Source organism: Oncorhynchus clarkii, chromosome 23 (genome assembly GCF_045791955.1).
Source record: "Oncorhynchus clarkii lewisi isolate Uvic-CL-2024 chromosome 23, UVic_Ocla_1.0, whole genome shotgun sequence".
Lineage (NCBI taxonomy): Eukaryota > Metazoa > Chordata > Actinopteri > Salmoniformes > Salmonidae > Oncorhynchus > Oncorhynchus clarkii.
The window spans coordinates 34,263,511-34,280,171 of NC_092169.1; the positions used below are offsets into that span (position 1 = coordinate 34,263,511).

General features: G+C 42.0%; 1 protein-coding gene across 1 annotated transcript in view; it reads left to right on the forward strand.

Annotated features, from left to right (window-relative positions):
- The window catches only part of LOC139381276 (kinesin-like protein KIF16B), a 45,162-nt gene that overhangs the window by 1,316 nt on the left and 27,185 nt on the right, over positions 1–16,661 (forward strand). Inside the window, exons 4-9 of the mRNA XM_071124739.1 lie at positions 6,669–6,785; positions 8,814–8,911; positions 10,222–10,337; positions 11,439–11,581; positions 12,046–12,214; positions 15,803–15,919. Coding sequence (XP_070980840.1) covers positions 6,669–6,785; positions 8,814–8,911; positions 10,222–10,337; positions 11,439–11,581; positions 12,046–12,214; positions 15,803–15,919 — 760 coding nt within the window. The remainder of the gene's footprint in view (positions 1–6,668; positions 6,786–8,813; positions 8,912–10,221; positions 10,338–11,438; positions 11,582–12,045; positions 12,215–15,802; positions 15,920–16,661) is intronic.

The following is a 16,661-nucleotide window of genomic DNA, read 5'->3' on the forward strand; positions in this document are numbered from 1 at the left end:
CTCTCTCACCACTGTCTACTAAGATTCCAGTGTTTTGTACACCATGCACTGTCTGAGGCTGTATATAATACTATACATGTTGAAGTAAGACCAACTCTTGTGAACCTGTCCCGAACCATTGCATACTCTGTACCTAAAACCAAATCAAAATCAAATCAAATGTTGTCATATGCGCTGAATACAATGGGTGTCGACCTTACAGTGAAATGCTTACTTACAAGCCCATAACCAACAAAGCAGTTTAAAAAATGCCTGAAAATAAAATGCCCTAAAAAAATAATAAAATAACAAATAATTAAAGATGGGGTAGTGCAAAAAGTCTGGGTAGCCATTTGATTAGATGTTCAGACGTCTTGTGGCTTGTTTAGCTGTTTAGAAGACCTAGACTTGGCGCTCCGGTACCGCTTGCCATGTGGTAGCAGAGAGAACAGTCTATGACTAGGGTGGCTAGAATCTGACCATTTTTAAGGCCTTCCTCGGACACGACCTGGTATAGAGGTCCTGGATGGCAGGAAGCTTGACTCCAAGTGACGTACTGGGCCGTACGCACTACCCTCTGTAGTGCCTTGCAGTTGTAGGCTGAGCAGTTGCCATACCAGGCAGTAATGCAACCATTCAGGATGCTCTCGATGGTGCAGCTGTAGAACCTTTTGAGGATCTGAGGACCCATGCAAAATCTTTTCAGTCTTCTGAGGGGGAATAGGTTTTGTTGTGCTGTTGGGCTCTGAGAGAGGGTAATGTGTAATGTTTGCATTATATCAGGTATCCTATTGAAATATTGAGTGCAGGGAAGCGATCACATGTGGCAGACATTGATAAGGGGAGAGAGCCATGGATTATTGATGAAGGGGGGGTTGAGATCCGGTCAGGTTACATTAAGGGAGAAGTACGTTTATGGCCGTATTACTTTGTCCTGCCTAGCAGTAAAGACGCAATGTTTGTTCAGATGTGTAGGAGGAGACTCTGCCTAGGAGAAAGGGTTAAATATCAGTGCTTGTGTGAACAATGTCTTTGTCTAATGCAGCTGTATTGATCCTCTGGGAAGAATAAACTTGGTTAAGCTTTCATAGTGTCAGTTGAGTTTTTACTCTGAGAATTAGTACGCAACAGTGCCCTCATCATGATTGTCTTGGTGTGCTTGGATCATGTTATTTTGTGTGTGATGTGGACACCAAGGAACTTGAAGCTCCACTATAGCCACGTTGATGAAAATGGGGGCGTGCTTGCTCCTCCTTTTCCTGTAGTCCACAATCGTCTCATTTGTCTTGATCATGATGAGGGAGAGGTTGTTGTCCTGGCACCACACTGCCAGGTCTCTGACCTCCTCCCTATAGGCTGTCTCGTCTGTGATCAGGTCTGTTGTGTCATCGGCAAACTTGATGATGGTGTTGGAGTCGTGCCTGGCCATGCGGTCATGAGTGCACAGGGAGTACAGGAGCGGACTGAGCACGCACCCCTGTGGGGGCCCCGATGCCTGGTTCCTCTCTAGGTTTCTTCCTAGCTTCTGGCCTTTCTAGGGAGTTTTTCCTAGCCACCGTGCTTCTACACCTGCATTGCTTGCTGTTTGGGGTTTTAGGCTGGGTTTCTGTACAGCACCTTGTGACATCAGCTGATGTAAGAAGGGCTTTACAAATAAATTTGATTGATTGAGAATCAGCGTGCCAGATGTTACTTCATCTTACAGCCTGGGGGTGGCCCGTCAGGAAGTCCAGGATCCAGTTGCAGAGGGAGGTGTTTAGTCCCAGGGTCCTTAGCTTAGTGATGAGCTTTGAGTGCCCTATGGTGTTGAACGCTGAGCTGTAGTCAATGAATGGCATTCTCAAAAAGTTGTTCCCTTTGTCCAGGTGGGAAAGAGCAGTGTGGAGTGCAATAGAGATTGCATCATCTGTGGATCTGTTGGGACGGTATGCAAATTGGAGTGGGTCTAGGGTTTCTGGGATAATGGTGTTGATGTGAGCCATGACCAGCCTTTCAAAGCACTTCATGGCTACAGATGTTTGTGCTACGGGTCAGTCTTTTTCCTATTTTGTTGCATTACAACCTGTATTTAAATTGATTTTATTTTGATTTCATGTAATTGACATGCACAAAACAGTCCAAATTGGTGAAATGAAAAAAATAACTTGTTTAAAAAAAATGGAAAAGGGGTGCATGTACATGTATTCACCCCCTTTGCTATGAAGCCCCTAAATAAGATCTGGTGCAACCAATTACCTTCAGAAGTCACATAACTAGTTAGATTGCACACAAGTGGACTTTATTTAAGTGCCACATGATCTCAGTGTATATACATACACACACCTGTTCTGAAAGGCCCCAGAGACTGCAACACCACTAAGCAAGGGGCACAACCAAGCAAGGGGCACCATGAAGACCAAGTAGCTCTCCAAACAGGTCAGGGACTAAGTTGTGGAGAAGTACAGATCAGGGTTGAGTTCTAAAAAATATCAATAACTTGGAACATCCCATGAAGCACCATTTTAAATCCATTATTAAAAAATGGAAAGACTATTGCACCACAACAAACCTGCCAAGAGATGGCTGCCCACCAAAACTCACGGACCAGGCAAGGAAGGCATTGATCGGAGAGGCAACAAAGAGTATCTGTCCATAGGACCACTTTAAGCAGTACACTCCACAGAGCTGGGCTTTACAGAAGAGTGGCCAGAAAAAAAGCCATTGCTTAAAGAAAAAAAAATAAGCAAACATGTTTGGTCTTTGGCATGTGGGAGACTCCCCAAACATATGGAAGAAGGTACTCTGGTCAGATGAGACTAAAATGTAGCTTTTTGGCCATCAAGGAAAACGCTATATCTGGCGTAAACCCAACACCACCTCATCCCGAGGACACCATACCCACAGTGAAGCATGGTGGTGGCAGCATCATGCTGTGTAGAGGTCGACGGATTCCGATTTTTCAAAGCCGATACCGATTTATTGGAGGACCAAAAAAAAGCCGATACCGATTTAATCGGCCAATTTATTTTATATATTTGTAATGACAATTACAACAATACTGAATGAACAATGAACACTTGTTAATATAATACATAAATAAAATCTATTTAGTCTTAAATAATGAAACATGCTTAATTTGGTTTAAATAATGGAAAAACACAGTATTGGAGAACGAAGTAAGTGCAATATGTGCCATGTAAAAAGCTAACATTTAAGTTCCTTGTTCAGAACATGAAAGCTGGTGGTTCAATATTCCCAGTTAAGAAGTTTTAGGTTGTAGTTATTATAGGAATTATGACGTGTCGACTATTTCTCTCTCTACCATTTGTATTTCATATACCTTTGACTATTGGATGTTCTAATAGGCACTAGTGTTGCCAGCCTAATCTCAGGAGTTGATAGGCTTTAAGTTATGAACAGCTTTTGAATCAAGCATTGCTAAGAGCTGTTGGCAAACGCAGTAAAGTTTGAATGAATGCTTACGAGCCTGCTGCTGCCTACCACTGCTCAGTCACTACTATATCAAATCATAGACTTAATATAATAAACACAGAAATACGTGCCTTTGGTTATTAATATGGTCAAATCCGGAAACTATCATTTTGAAAACAAAACGTTTATTCTTTCAGTGAAATACGGAACCGTTCCGTGTTTTATCGAACCGGTGGCAACCTTAAGTCTAAATATTGCTCTTACATTGCACAACCTTCAATGTAATTATGTAAAATTCTGGCAAATTGTTTCGCAACGATCCAGACTGCCCAAACCGTTGCAAATACCCTGACTCTGCATGCAATGAACGCAAGAGAAGTGACACAATTTACCTAGTTCATATTGCCTGCTAACATGAATTTCTTAACTAAATATACAGGTTTAAAAAAATATACTTCTGTGTATTGATTTTAAGAAAACCATTGATGTTTATGGTTAGGTACATTAGTGCAACGAATGCTCTTTTGTTAAAACATCACCCGTTTGGTGAAGTAGGCTGTGATTCGATGATAAATTAACAGGCACTGCATTGATTATATCCAACACAGGACAAGCTATGGTTGATATTACTAGGTTAAATAGTGATTGTTTTTTTAATAAGATAAGTGTAATGCTAGCTAGCAACTTACCTTGGTTCCTTGCTGTGCTCGCGTAATGGGTGGTCAGCCTGCCACAGTTTCCTTGTGGAATGCAATATAATTTGCCGATTTACCGATTTTGTTATGAAAATGTGAAATCGGGCCTAATTAATCGGTCGACCTCTAATGCTGTGGGGATGTTTTTCATCGACAGGGACTGGAAAACTGCTCAGAATTGAAGGAATGATGGACGCTATATACAAGGAAATTCTTGAGGGAAACCTGTTTCAGTCTTCCAGAGATTTGAGACTGGGACGGAGGTTCACCTTCCAGCAGGGCAATGACCCTAAGCATATTGCTAATGCAACACTCGAGTGGTTTAAGGGGAAACGTGTAAATGTCTTGGAATGGCCTAGTCGAAGCCCAGACCTCAATCCAACTGAGAATCTGTGGTATGACTTAAAGATTGCTGTACACCAGTGGAACCCATCCAACTTGAAGGAGCTGGAGCAGTTTTGCCTTGAAGAATGGGCAAAAATCCCACTGGCCAAATGTTCGAGGCTTATAGAGACATACCCCAAGATACAGTGCCTTGCGAAAGTATTCGGCCCCCTTGAACTTTGCGACCTTTTGCCACATTTCAGGCTTCAAACATAAAGATATAAAACTGTATTTTTTTGTGAAGAATCAACAACAAGTGGGACACAATCATGAAGTGGAACGACATTTATTGGATATTTCAAAACATTTTAACAAATCAAAAACTGAAAAATTGGGCGTGCAAAATTATTCAGCCCCCTTAAGTTAATACTTTGTAGCGCCACCTTTTGCTGCGATTACAGCTGTAAGTCGCTTGGGGTATGTCTCTATCAGTTTTGCACATCGAGAGACTGACATTTTTTCCCATTCCTCCTTGCAAAACAGCTCGAGCTCAGTGAGGTTGGATGGAGAGCATTTGTGAACTGCAGTTTTCAGTTCTTTCCACAGATTCTCGATTGGATTCAGGTCTGGACTTTGACTTGGCCATTCTAACACCTGGATATGTTTATTTTTGAACCATTCCATTGTAGATTTTGCTTTATGTTTTGGATCATTGTTTTGTAGGAAGACTAATCTCCGTCCCAGTCTCAGGTTTTCTTCCAGAATGGTCCTGTATTTGGCTCCATCCATCTTCCCATCAATTTTAACCATCTTCCCTGTCCCTGCTGAAGAAAAGCAGGCCCAAACCATGATGCTGCCACCACCATGTTTGACAGTGGGGATGGTGTGTTCACGGTGATGAGCTGTGTTGCTTTTACGCCAAACATAACGTTTTGCATTGTTGCCAAAAAGTTCAATTTTGGTTTCATCTGACCAGAGCACCTTCTTCCACATGTTGGTGTGTCTCCCAGGTGGCTTGTGGCAAACTTTAAACAACACTTTTTATGGATATCTTTAAGAAATGGCTTTCTTCTTGCCACTCTTCCATAAAGGCCAGATTTGTGCAATATACGACTGATTGTTGTCCTATGGACAGAGTCTCCCACCTCAGCTGTAGATCTCTGCAGTTCATCCAGAGTGATCATGGGCCTCTTGGCTGCATCTCTGATCAGTCTTCTCCTTGTATGAGCTGAAAGTTTAGAGGGACGGCCAGGTCTTGGTAGATTTGCAGTGGTCTGATACTCCTTCCATTTAAATATTATCGCTTGCACAGTGCTCTTTGGGATGTTTAAAGCTTGGGAAATCTTTTTGTATCCAAATCTGGCTTTAAACTTCTTCACAACAGTATCTCGGACCTGCCTGGTGTGTTCCTTGTTCTTCATGATGCTCTCTGCGCTTTTGACGGACCTCTGAGACTATCACAGTGCAGGTGCATTTATACGGAGACTTGATTACACACAGGTGGATTGTATTTATCATCATTAGTCATTTAGGTCAACATTGGATCATTCAGAGATCCTCACTGAACTTCTGGAGAGAGTTTGCTGCACTGAAAGTAAAGGGGCTGAATAATTTTGCACGCCCAATTTTTCAGTTTTTGATTTGTTAAAAAAGTTTGAAATATCCAATAAATGTCGTTCCACTTCATGATTGTGTCCCACTTGTTGTTGATTCTTCACAAAAAAAATACAGTTTTATATCTTTATGTTTGAAGCCTGAAATGTGGCAAAAGGTCGCAAAGTTCAAGGGGGCCGAATACTTTCGCAAGGCACTGTACTTGCAGCTGTAATTGCTGTAAAAGGTGACTCTACAAAGTATTGACTTTTGGGGTTGGAGGAGGGGGGTGAATAGTTATGGACGTTCAATTTTCTGTTTTTTTTTGTTGTCTTGTTTCACAAGAACTTTTGCATCTTCAAAGTGGTAGGCATGTTGTGTAAATCAAATGATACAACCATCCAAAAATCTATTTTAATTCCAGGATGTAAGGCAATAAAATAGGAAAAATTCCAAGGGGGGTGAATACTTTCGCAAGCCACTGTAGGCAGGTTACCTTAGTGTTATTGGGCACAGGGACTATGGTGGTCTGCTTGCAACATTTTGGTATTACAGACTCCGACAGGGAGAGGTTGAATATGTCAGCGAAGACACTTGCCAGTTGGTCAGCGCATATAGTTGCAGGTGTTTAAGGACTTGCACTATGATGTTTCTGTGTCATTGCAGGTGTTTAAAGACTTGGGCTGTGATGTCCTGGAGGCAGCGTTTGATGGTTATAACGCCTGTGTTTTCGCCTATGGACAAACGGGATCAGGGAAGTCTCATACCATGATGGGAAGCCCAGTAAGTCACTTTTGAGAAGCCATGATAATATGCACTATTGTTGATTCACTCCGGTCACAGAGCTGTTTGTTGAGTTAGTGTTTGCCACACAGATCCTATTAAATAATATGCAGTTCTATGTAGTGTTGCCTTCAATTATTCCATTTCAATTCAGTCAATTCTGTAAGAAACCCTTAAGTTCCAATTTTCCTAATTTAAAAACACTTTCTTCCTGAATGAACCAATTGTATCCATTTTTTAAATATCTCTCTCTGCAACTGGATCCTGGACTTCCTGACAGGCCGCCCACAGGTGGTGAGGGTAGGCAACAACACATACGCCACGCTGATCCTCAACACGGGGCCACCTCAGGGGTGTGTGCTCAGTCCCCTCCTGTACTTCCTGTTCACTCATGACTGCATTGCCAGGCACGACTCCAACACCAAGTTCTCCGATGACACAACAGTGGTAGGCCTGATAGCCAACAACGATGAGACAGCCTATAGGGAGGAGGTCAGAGACCTGGCTGTGTGGTGCCAGGACAACAACCTCTCCCTCATCGTGGTCAAGACAAAGGAGATGATTGTGGAATACAGGAAAAGGAGGACCGAGCATGTCCCCATTCTCATCGACGGGGCTGTAGTTGCGCAGGTTGAGAGCTTCAAGTTCCTTGGTGTCCACATCACCAACAAACTATCATGGTCCAAACACACCAAGACAGTTGTGAAGAGGGCACGGCAAAGCATATTCCCCCTCAGGAGACTGAAAAGATATGGCATGGGTCCTCAGATCCTCAAAACGTTTTATAGCTGCACCATCGAGAGCATCCTGACCGGTTGCATCACTGCCTGGTATGGCAACTGATCAGCCTCTGACTGCACGACACTACAGAGGGTAGTATATACGGCTCAGTATCTTACTGGGGCCAAGCTTCCTGCCATCCAGGACCTCTATACCAGGCTGTGTCCGAGGAAGGCCCTAAGAATTGTCAGACTCCAGCCACCCTTGTCATGGACTGTTCTCTCTGCTACTGCATGGCATGTGGTACCAGAGCGCCACATCTAGGTCCAAGAGGCTTCTAAATTGCTTCTACCCCAAGCCATAAGACTCCTGAACGGCTAATTAAACGGCTACCCAGACCCCTCTTACGCTGCTGCTACTCTGTTTATTTGCTATGCATAGTCACTTTAACTCTACCTAAATGTACATATTACTAACCGGTGCCCCCGCACATTGACTCTGTACTGGTACCCCCTGTATAAAGCATCACTATTGTTATTTTACTGCTGCCGTTTAATTATTTGTTACTCTTATTTTCTTTTTTTTCCTCCTCTTAAAGCATTGTTGGTTAAGGGCTTGTAAGTAAGCATGTCACTAAGGTCTGCACCTGTTGAATTCAGCGCATGTGAAATAAAATTTGATTTGTTACTCTCCACTAATCAGAAAATGTGATGAGTGGAGGAGTCTGAGTCCCGTCCCTTTAGTCTCTCTCCCAGATCTCTCTCTTCTCCTTGCACAGCACAGGAAACACTCAGTACACAAGTCAGACCGTCTGAGGCTAATGAGTTTTCTGCTTGTCTAACCACCAGGAGACTTTTATACAAGGTCAACGGCACCATGCAGAGCTGCTGTCAACATGTAGGATAATCATACAGGGTTGTTAATAACATTATTCACTATCTGCAGTGTGTGCTAATTAGAAACAAGGACAGGACATCACAAATCAGAGTGGACTGACGTGCTGTTACGCCTCAGTGACGCTAACTCCACATTAGATGCCCTGGCTGGCTGGCTAGTTGGTATTTGTAGGCTGTTAAAGCAGTTGCCTGAATGGATGAGTCTGTGTGTACAGGACAGAAGAGGAGATGGAATATAGGAAACGTTTTACCACATAGCCTCTAATGGTGAACAGGGATAGTACTAAGGTTAATCAAATACAGTTTTCATTTATAATAAATGTAAATAATTCTGAAGGGTATTATATAATTACAGTATGTATGTTTAGTAAATATAAATGTAAGTCCTCTGTCATACTTTCTACTGTTGCAGGGAGATTTTGGTCTGATTCCACGGATCTGTGAAGGCCTGTTCTGTCAGATATCAGAGAAGAGCCAGGGGGATGTGGCCTCCTTCCGCACAGAGGTCAGGTAAGAGTCAGCACTGCTGAGCAACAAACAACAACAACCAGGATGCTGTCACGGAACATTTTATGGCGACGCAAGAGATGGCTACAAGGTACAGATTTCCTCTGGGGGACCAGTAGCAGTTTAAATACGTCTGGCAGACACCGTGGTCCAATGGTCTTGGCTGGAGGGCATATTAATTAAGCTCCTCTCTAACAAGTAACTAATTACCTGACAAGTGAGGAATGGACCATGTGCGGCCATCTCTGTTGGTTTTTGCTGCGTTTACCTGACTAGACTTTTAGCCAGTAGTGCAGATAAGAACAATATGTGGAGGATGCCCCAACTGGAAGTCTGAGGGATAATAGCTAGCTATCCGCTAGCTGAATTAATTGCCAAACCCCATAGAGAAGTGCTAGCTGACCTGACTGCCAATCCTCATAGGAAAGGCTAGCTGAGCTAATTGCTACAGTAACTGACCTGACTTGCAAGCCTTAAGCTTCTGCCTTAATAGACTTCTGCCCATTGTGAATGATTGAGGAGTACAGAGTGCATACAGTATGTCTATGCCAATGAGCATAAAGAAACGCTGTAATTTAACGTCTCTCCTGTCAGTAATAATTATTTTTGCTTTTGACTAAATAAAAACATTTCCCCAGCCACTGTCAGAATAAATGGGTTGTGTGAACTATTGTAATTCAATAAATATCATCTAGGCATTTTAAAATGTATTCAGGTGGAAGTTGTTTCAGCTTTCATTTGTGTGCTCACAGAGAAATCATTGTGAGCATTAAAGTAGGCAGGTCGTTGACTCGAGTTTTCCAAACAACTGAGCAATAACATTCACTGTCATTTCCTCTCGCTAACAAACGAACAGAGTCTCTGTTCAGGCTGGGGATATGATTTTCTTTGAAGTTAGTGTCTCTTTAATCTCTGTCAGTACAACAATCGATGAGAAAAATCATGGATTTTAATGTGTTTTTCTGACATGGTTTAATTGGGTAATTCGTTAACTGTGAGCTGAAAATGAGCTTGAAAATACCATTTATGTCAGTGGATGATTTGGATCTAGTGATAAGTTGTGTTGATATTATTCTTATGGTTGAATGAAAGCAGCCATGTCAGTGTGACAGACATCAGGAAATGGAGTAGCTTTCTAACGTCTTCACAGACTGATGTAATTCGCTGAGGTGTGATAGTGGAATGAATACTAGTAGTTTAAACCACAAATAGCAAACCTCTTTAGAGCATTTAGCTACTGAAGGAAGCTTGCGGTAGATTGTTCTGCAGCCCGACGATGGTGACGTGAAATGTTCAATGTGTTCTTCTGTTAGTTACCTGGAGATCTATAACGAGCATGTGCAGGATCTTCTCACGACTAAGAAGAGCCCAGAGAACGGGTCAGGACTCAAGGTCAGAGAACACCCCAAGGATGGGCCGTATGTGGAGGGTAAGACTTCCTCTCTCACAACCATACTACCGCATTGATTAAGAACAGACCAGTGATATAATCTTGATGTTGACAAGCATATAAATACAATGAATAGAGATGGCATCTCCAGTCAAGTCAATGATGGCATAATGGGTGGACTGGCAGCCATTTTGAGTAAAGGAGGTAAAAGCTGAAAGTGTACACTTCAATTTGTGCTGTGATTTGTTGAGTCAACTCAACTGACACTGCAAAAATACATTCCATTCTAAATTACCATGGCAATCCAGCATCAGTTGATAGAACATTCCAGTAGGAATGGAAATGATTGCATCACAATACCAGGCAGCCATTACGAGTTTCCCCATGACTTTACCAGTCAAATTACCAGGGTTAAAGATTCCAAGACCATTCTATTCATTATATTACCCGTTACAGACTGAATGCCGGTACAGTGATGTGTCGATAGCAGCAATTGATAACCTTTAAGATAATTAAAAAAAAAGTTCTGCATCAGAAACAACTGTACTTTTTCAGACAGTAGAACTCTGCTCTGGCGTAGAATGTTTTGTATGTTTTCCTGACCACATTAGAAATTGCTGATTTTACTGCAGTGTCATTTTTTATGGTATGGTAGCTAGATGTTTTATTTCTACTAAATGTCTTGTTAAGTCACAGTATTTAATGAACCTTAGCATCCCTTTTTTTAGGAGAGTGGTCTGAGTGCTGGCAGCTGGAGATTATTTAATTGACAGTTCTGGTGATGGACATTAGTCCCAGAAGCGGCATTCCTTTACAGACAAGTAAAATGGCTGTTCAGTGGCGCTTCGAAACAATCTCCAGCGGTTTCATGGCAGGCATTTAAAAAGCTGTAGTGTACCTTTGCAGACAAACAAACATGTCGTAACCGAGGTGCTTTCAAGATGGCACTTTCCATAAGTCTGGAAAGGGTATAGTTGTATGTTGACAAGGCTCCTTTCTCTAGTGAGATTATCCTACTGGTATGGGCCGTAGACAGACATGATGCTAACCAACTCAGACAGGTCATAGTGGCTAACAGGATCTGAGCATGTCAGCGCATATGTGATGTGTCAGGTGTGACTCCTTGGGGTGTGTGTACAGACCTGTCGAAGCACCTGGTTCAGAACTACAGGGATATAGAGAAGCTGTTGCATGCTGGGAAAGCCAAACGCACCACGTCGAGCACGGGCATGAACGATGTTAGCAGCCGCTCGCATGCCATCTTCACCATCAACTTCACACAGGTACACACACACTGTTAGTGACCAAGTGTTCAGTACATCTATTTTGATTAAAATAACAATATATGCTACTTTTATCCAAAGCATCTTACTGTACATTGAGTCATAAAAATGTTTCTCTGTGTCACTGTGTGATCCCTGTAGGGAATTGAACCCACAACCATGCTTATAACCTTCTTATCAAGTCGTGTGTGTGGTTGACACTTGATTTTGTAAATACATTATTTTATAGCCTTAGAGTGCAACTGAAGACCAGCCCTCAAGAGCCAGTTAGTCCATTTATTAAGTAAATTTGTCCAATATTAGTATTGAACATGTTTGCTTTGAGCCACATCCAGCTATATATGTTAAGTAGCACAGTATTGATTGTTAGTTCCCCTCTGTTAAATGGATGGTTTGCTTTGATCCTTCTCTCCCTCCTTTCATTCCCATGGATAACAGCTCTGAGTGTATGTACCCATCTCCAGGCTTGTTTTGATGCAGAGCTGCCATGTGAGATGGTGAGTAAGATCCACCTGGTAGATTTGGCGGGCAGTGAGAGGGCTGACGCCACATGCGCCACCGGTGCCAGGCTGAAGGAAGGAGCCAACATCAACAAGTCCCTGGTCACACTGGGCATTGTCATCTCTGCTCTTGGTAAATGATGCTTAGTACACACACACACCAGGGTTTCTGTTAGCCGGCTTTTAGCCGATTACATATTTTCTTAATGTAAAGCCAATAAATAAAATTGCTGCTGATCAATTGTCTGGGAGAAGAAAAACAATCGAATTACAAAATGCTGCTTTTTAGCCTATTCATTCATGGAAATTCTACTCGATGGAAATGCATATTACTGTTCATGCTTATCAGTCTATAGGTTAATTTGCAAATTGTTTTCCGTGAAGTATATTCGTTATGGATCTTATTTATCACACGGGTACAGGATACAGAGCCTTTGAGCAGAAAATCTGTCAGACAGCGCGAGAGCTGCTGCTACAGCATCTCAAATAGCAAATGCAAAGGCAACGAAAGGAAAGCTTCATCAGCGTGTCTCACACCACTAATGAACAGTATGCATTTGAAAACATATACTTAATTGTTTTGAAACCTGAACATTTTATTACATGTTATGAGGCATGTCTTGCTTCAAAGAAGCCTAGCCAAAACCAGACCATATCCGGGGAGGCAATTATTTTATATAAACCTTCTTTCATTGTTCAGTATCCAAAGGCACAATCCTAGTCATACAGTGGGGCAAAAAAGTATTTAGTCAGCCATCAATTGTGCAAGTTCTCCCACTTAAAAAGATGAGAGGCCTGTAATTTTCATCATAGGTACACTTCAACTATGACAGACAAAATGAGGAAAAAAATCCAGAAAATCACATTGTAGGATTTTTAATGAATTTATTTGCAAATTATGGTGGAAAATAAGTATTTGGTCAATAACAAAAGTTTATCTCAATACTTTGTTATATACCCTTTGTTGGCAATGACAGAGTTCAAATGTTTTCTGTAAGTCTCCACAAGGTTTTCACACACTGTTGCTGGGATTTTGGCCCATTCCTCCATGCAGATCTCCTCTTGAGCAGTGATGTTTTGGGGCTGTTGCTGGGCAACACAAACTTTCAACTCCCTCCAAAGATTTTCAATGGATTGAGATCTGGAGACTGGCTAGGCCACTCCAGGACCTTGAAATGCTTCTTACGAAGCCACTCCTTCGTTGCCCGGGCGGTGTGTTTGGGATCATTGTCATGCTGAAAGACCCAGCCACCTTTCGTCTTCAATGACCTTGCTGATGGAAGGAGGTTTTCACATAAAATCTCACGATACATGGCCCCATTCATTCTTTCCTTTACACGGATCAGTCGTCCTGGTCCCTTTGCAGAAAAACAGCCCCAAAGCATGATGTTTCCACCCCCATGCTTCACAGTAGGTATGATGTTCTTTGGATGCAACTCAGCATTCTTTGTCCTCCAAACACGACGAGTTTAATTTTTACCAAAAAGTTATATTTTGGTTTCATCTGACCATATGACATTCTCCCAATCTTCTTCTGGATCATCCAAATGCTCTCTAGCAAACTTCAGACGGGCCTGGACATGTACTGGCTTAAGCAGGGGGACACGTCTGGCACTGCAGGATTTGAGTCACTGGCGGCGTAGTGTGTTACTGATGGTAGGCTTTGTTACTTTGGTCCCAGCTCTCTGCAGGTCATTCACTAGGTCCCCCCGTGTGGTTCTGGGATTTTTGCTCACCGTTCTTTTGATCATTTTGACGCCACAGGGTGAGATCTTGCGTGGAGCCCCAGATCGAGGGAGATTATCAGTGCTCTTGTATGTCTTCCATTTCCTAATAATTGCTCCCACAGTTGATTTCTTCAAACCAAGCTGCTTACCTATTGCAGATTCAGTCTTTCCAGCCTGTTGCAGGTCTACAATTTTGTTTCTGGTGTCCTTTGACAGCTCTTTGGTCTTGGCCATAGTGGAGTTCGGAGTGTGACTGTTTGAGTGTGTGGACAGGTGTCTTTTATACTGATAACAAGTTCAAACAGGTGCCATTAATACAGGTAACGAGTGGAGGACAGAGGAGCCTCTTAAAGAAGAAGTTACAGGTCTGTGAGAGTCAGAAATCTTGCTTGTTTGTAGGTGACCAAATACTTATTTTCCACCATAATTTGCAAATAAATTCATTAAAAATCCTACACTGTGATTTTCTGGATTTATTTTCTCTCATTTTGACTGTCATAGTTGAAGTGTACCTATGATGAAAATTACATGCCTCATCTTTTTAAGTGGGAGAACTTGCACAATTGGTGGCTGACTAAATACTTTTTTGCCCCACTGTATTAGCAACCTATGTTAGTTGTTGCATATTAAATCTCCCCTCTTTCTAAATGCCCACAAAAAAAATGCAGCAGATTAGAACGTTTACCTTAAAATGTTGATACACTATTGTTTCTTCACATTATAAACACAGCAATATTTTAATCTCTGTCATATGAAACCGCTTTGCTGTGCTTTTGACAATTGCATTATGGAACGAAGATTCACCTGCATCAACATTTTAAGCTAAACGTATGTTGCATCAGATAAATTATAAAATAATAATGTTTGTACTTTTTACCCCTTTTTCTCCCCAATTTCTCCCCAATTTCGTGATATCCAATTGGTAGTTACAGTCCTGTCCTATCGCTGCAACTCCCGTACGGACTCGGGAGAGGCCAAGGTCGAGAGCCCTGGGTCCTCCAAAACACGACCCTGCTAAGCCACACTGCTTCTTGATACACTACTTGCTTAACCTGGAAGCCAGCCGCACCAATGTGTCGGCGGAAACACAGTACAACTGGCGACCGAAGTCCATTTACAGGCTCTCGGCCCACCACAAGGAGTTGCTAGAGTGTGATGGGAAAAGAACATGCTGGCCAAACCCTTCTATAACCAGGATGATGCTGGGCCAATTGTGCACCGCCTCATGGGTCTCCCGGTCATGGCCGGCTGTCTGTAGTGGTGCCTCAAGCACTGCAATGCAGTGTCTTATACCGCTGCACCACTCGGGAGGCGGAATTACCATATTCTAAATGCGATTTCTGACGACTGTTGTTAAATGCACTAATCAGGTTACGCCCCCAATGCTTATGGGTCCGGTACGTTTCTCAATGTCCATTTTTAAATACAAATTCTACCGTTCAAATGTCCAGTGCCACAGACATGGTACGCACCTGCCACACCACATGCCTGATGCCAACCATGACACAACAACTTACTCAATTTTAGACTCAGTAAGGCTATTAATAAGTTAACACCAATTAGACTCTGGATAAGGATTCATTTTTTAAAATCAGTCTGCTGCACCAGTGGTAGCTACATGTACTTAGGATTCCATTTCTATCTGCCCAGTTTTGTGGCATATTCTTACATGCTTTTGTAGTTGGCTTTGGAGAGGATGTTTTTGTGTAATTTTCTATTTCAGTGTTGTGTGTGTCTCTACATGGAGGAGGAGTTGGAGGGGTTACCAAGAGGAAAAAGCAGCTCTTTGTCCCCCTATAAAGACTTTGTCCTAACCCCTCTTTCTGTCTGCGTGTGTCCTCCTAGCTGATATAATTGGAGCATTAGGGAGTAAGTGAAGCCTCTCAGTCCCAGACCATGGGAAAAGGAGGAAGCAGCTGTTTATCCCCTACAGAGACTGTTCTGACCAGGCTTTCTCTCTGTCTCCCGCTCTGTGTGTCTGTGTATGGCTGGAGGAGGAGATAAAGGAAGGAAAAGGAAGAAGCAGCTCTTCATCCCCTACAGAGATTCTGTTCTGACCTGGCTCCTGAAAGACAGCCTGGGAGGAAACTCCAAGACCATCATGATAGCAAGTATGATTGATCTTAGTCAGTGGTATTCAAATTGGTGTGTCAATCCTATATTTAAGAAAATTATAAAAATAAGTAAGAGTACATATTATTATAATGGACAATATAGAGACTTTTTGAGAATAATACATTGAAAAATAACATTGAGTAAATATAATTATTGGATGACTTGATTTTGATGAAAATGTAATGAATTGAAGGTTATTGTTCTTGTTGATGTAAAAATAGAAATTTACTGATTTTAAAGGTTGCCATTAGATTAAGGGTTGAGGTCATGAAATAAATGGTTTGAATACCACTGATCTAATTCCTACCTCTGACACTACACCGTGTAACACATTCTTTGTTCCCTCCACCAAGTCGTTAAGCGACGCCTTTACATGTTGATAAGGGGGAACTAGTAATGTAACCTATTTGGTGGGGAATATTCATAGTATTCCTTTGGGTATTACAGCACAGCTGCTGATTTAAATACAGGCTCGAGTTAGTTATCCTTCTTTGCGACGGATTTACGTTATATTGATATTTACAATTTGATTTCATTTTTTTGGGGGGGGAGATGTATATTGAAAAGGACTGGAATTAGTCTAATTTAATACATGATGGTTATTACTTTTTCTTTACATGAAAGGGAAGGTTAACACTCGGCGTGTCGGATTTCCTAAACTACTAGAATGGCCATCCTGACCGTTGATATTTCAACTGTGTAAATATTCCAGAATAAATAGTGAAATTAATCTATTTT